This window comes from Drosophila elegans, unplaced genomic scaffold (genome assembly GCF_018152505.1).
Source record: "Drosophila elegans isolate 14027-0461.03 unplaced genomic scaffold, ASM1815250v1 contig_397, whole genome shotgun sequence".
Classification (NCBI taxonomy): Eukaryota; Metazoa; Arthropoda; class Insecta; order Diptera; family Drosophilidae; genus Drosophila; species Drosophila elegans.
Genome location: NW_024545782.1, coordinates 1197965 through 1201698, shown reverse-complemented (window position 1 = coordinate 1201698; position 3734 = coordinate 1197965). Strand labels below are relative to the sequence as shown.

The window sequence follows — 3734 nt, the reverse complement described above, 5'->3', positions numbered from 1 at the left end:
GTTAATTAGCAAATAGTTGAAAAGATGCTGGAAATACGTACCAAATGCAAGCAAAATGCACACACTTTTAAGCGAACGGTTGAATGACCTTTTGTTCTTTGCGTTTGCATCGAGGTTGTTTTCTTCAGAGCTCACGCATTTTAGTTTCAGTGTAGGACGGGAAAAAAGATTTAATGACGTCTGCAGATTTTCACATTTCCATACCATGCACGCTCCCTACCGATGTCGATTACGTTGTGCACGTAAACAAAAACTAAATCAGTTCACAAAATGCGCCAGGCAAATGCGAGCCGGATATGCAATCAGGAGAGCGGAGCTGCGGTAGGTTTTGCTAAACATAAAAATTTATTCACAATACTTGGGGTCAGTTTTAAAAGCTATACACCAACTTAGTCTAGGAATCTTTGGGATCCGCTACCAGAAGGGGCACTGGTCCGTAGACCTCATGCCGGTCCCATTTCGGCACTCAAAAATCTCAGCGAATTGTGGCACCTGGCTGAGGGAGTAGTTGAGACGCTGACTGCCTGAGTCGTGGTACTGGTCGCCCTTGTCGCCGCAGAAGAAATGTGCGAACTGCAGGAAGTAGAGCCGACCGTTGTCCAGGCGGGACAGCCATTCGCCTCCATACGTCTGCAAGGCCAGCCGGGAACCGCTGACGTCAGACGTGCGCTCGTTTAGCATCACGGCGCTGGTGTTCAGGCAGCCGACTGCACTGTTGTACAGCTCAACCTGGCCGAGCTGGTCGCTAAAATTTCTCAAGTTGCCCTGTGCATCGTAGTCCACCAGGTCCGTGTCGAAGGCGTGCATCATCTCGTGGCCCAGGGTATTGGCCAGATCGCCATAGAGCAGGGCCGGCCAGAAGCCGGCGTAGAAGAAGGGTCGCTTTACGTAGGAGTACGGCACAAAAATGATGTTGCCAAGGCAATAAAAGTACGGCGTAGCGTCGATGTTGTCGGGGAACTCGGGCGTATGCATGTTAAAGCTGTACCAGATTTTCCGCTCTTTTTGATTGGTGCTGCCCTCAAGATCCGAAACGAGGGTGTAGTAGTACAAAAGGCTATTCAGGTGGTTTTCGTAAAAGTCGCGGCCCACGTTCCACCGCTGGTCGCTGGCCCAATAGAACTGCTCAGAAACGTTGGGCGGCAGGTTGCCCACGTTTATGCGCATGTGGTGCACCTTTGCCTTCAGATTGTTTACCAACTCCTGGCTCAAGTTCAAGGCGTTACCTTGCACCCTTAGCTCAAGCTGCTCCTGCAACTGCTTAAACACACTGTGTATGACTAATTCGTCGGCGCTTCGACGGCGGGCATAAAAGCTCCTTTCGTAAACGTAGTTCATCGGAAGGTAGAGAGACCGACGCATATGCCGGATGCAGTCCATACCCCTTGACCTCCTACCGTTTACCCAGTTGGCCACTGGGTTGTGCGGCAGTTCCAGCAAATGGCTGAGAAACCTCGCCACGCTGTACCGGTTGAGCAACAGGGTATCCGTTTTGTTTAGGTAATCCACGAGCCCTTTAATGGCAGGCAAGTCGTCCACTTGGAATACGTGATCCGCTCCCATCGATCTGCCCAGCTGCTTTCTGAACACCTCGTCCCACTCCAGTTCAGTCACTTCATTCCGAATCTGGTCAAGGCTGTATTTACGGAAGGTATCGTCAGCTGAATGTGACTTTGCCAATCTGATCAAATTTTGCTCAAGATTTTCAAACTGATCTTTCAGCTGATCGAGAGGGGGCCAGGAAGGGCCAACCTGACTTATGGCATTGTAGATCTCCGAAGTTAGGCTTAGATTCACGTCACGATTGTGCGGCAACAGGAAGATCATGTGGTGACTTGCGTTGTGCCACCGCACTTCCATCTGCACATAGTGCCCGTGGTAGCCGTACCGCCCCAAAACAGCCAACACGTTCATCCAGTGCGTGGAGCCCAGGGAGGACAGCAGATCCTGGCCCAAAAGATCTATGTACCGCCTCAGATTGGGCCCTTCAAGGGCAGTGCAGTTCTGAAAGTGGGTCAGTACCTTGCTGTAAAAGGGATAACCATGCTCTGGGGCACTTAGATTCCCTAACAGGTAGCTAAAGAGGTCCTCATACTGGCGATTTATCTCTGTTTCGCTTAATGTCGTGGCCGTTGTGTGGGCCTCATGTTTTTCCCGCCATTTACCGCAGGCATAAGCATAGAAGTCATCGCATGGATTCTTTTCGCTGTCCACGTATTCCATTAGCGTGTCAATATGAAGCTCATTGATCGTAGAATTGCAACTGCCAAGGTACGGACAACTTTTGTCAAGAATATTTTTTTTTACCGGAAAATTCCAGCCAAAGGTGGCACTACTTAACAGCAAAATGGCAGTCCACAGACCTTGAACCATTTCAAACACTATTTAGTTAATTTTGTTGTGCCTTATTCCAGTTTTATTTGCGGCACTCTACAGGCGTTTTAAAGATTTGTTTTTTCTGTTGCTTAGATAAGAACATTTCAAAACTAAATTAGTTTGCTTTAATACGTTTGTAGCTCGTTTGTCGCTTGCTAAAATTCAACTAAATTCTCATTTCCCGCAGTTTCGATTTTATTTATATTTCGTGTGCACATGTTCACTCTCCCATCGTCGGAACAGGAAATATTACCCACACATATTTGTATTGAAGTGTTCTTTTGGCGACTCTCTTTGTACTTGTAATGTTCTTGGAGCTCGCCTTTTTTGCTTGGTAAGCTTATCAGCGTTTTAAATACGTCTTTCTTTTTGGTGTTTCTATGGACGGCTTATCAATAACAAACACGGCATTAAACATTACAAACCGAACTGAGGGAAGCAAAAAAACTTGTCCAAACTCAAAAAATTTAAAATTTTTGTTGTATTTAAACAAATTTTAAAACCTTCTCTCGGAAATTTAAGGAAGGAAACTTCGGCAAGCCGAAGTTTAAATACCCTTGCAGCAATTGCAAAAAAGAAATATTTTTTAAAACATCTTAATTTCGATTTATATGTGTATATGTTTAAAATAGCTTCAATGATTATTTTGACCTAAATTATTTGATCGTTTCTATGGCAGTCATATGATATAGTTTTCCGATTTCCATAAAATTAAAAGCGTAATTCTGTACTATTTAACCATTGCTATATCCAAAAGAAATTAAAAAGGCTAAATAGATTAGTCAAAACTTGTTTTAAATTTATTTTGTGTAGTATTCCGATTGGGAGCTATGTGATTTAGTCGTCCGACCCGGCTCGTTCCGACTAATGTTCGTACATTCAATATAGAAAGTCTCTAGTTTAAAATTTTGTGACGAAAAATGATTTGTCATTACTGAATTATTACAATTTTTGAAGTTATACATTTATTAATAAACTCATTTGTCTAATAGAAAAAAAATGTATTTTTGAAATGCCTGTCCTAAAGAAGTTATAAGTTCAAGCGCATGCTTCAAGGGAAAGAAAATTGAGTTGTCAAAATCTATAATCCTTTAACCAAAGTTGTGAGTTGATTCACAGCTTTTTAGCTTATAGTTTTTTTTGAACGAACCGGCAATTATTGCTTTCGGAAGGGACCAGCAGCAGAGGCGCGAAGGAAAATTATATTATTATATTATATTGTAATCGTTGAAAAGTATGAAACAGGTAGTAGGAAGTGTTTCCAGCCAAGTATTCTTGATCAGGATCAATAGCCGAGTCGATCTAGCCATATCCGCCTGATCGTCTGAAAGTCGTGATCTTAGAAACTTTAAGGGCTA

At 43.7% G+C, this 3734-nt stretch overlaps 1 protein-coding gene across 1 annotated transcript; it reads right to left on the bottom strand.

Annotated features, from left to right (window-relative positions):
- Positions 1-322: 322 nt before the first annotated feature.
- LOC108150080 (neprilysin-3) lies at positions 323-2550 on the bottom strand. Its single transcript, XM_017278045.2, has one exon. It carries the CDS (start codon positions 2371-2373, stop codon positions 415-417), a length of 1959 nt encoding a protein of 652 aa, XP_017133534.1. The 5' UTR covers positions 2374-2550; the 3' UTR covers positions 323-414.
- Positions 2551-3734: the final 1184 nt, after the last annotated feature.

What these genes read in the sequence shown, in the direction of transcription:
- LOC108150080 (XM_017278045.2), bottom strand. Translation starts at nt 2,373, where the DNA reads ATGGTTCAAGGTCTGTGGACTGCCATTTTGCTGTTAAGTAGTGCCACC.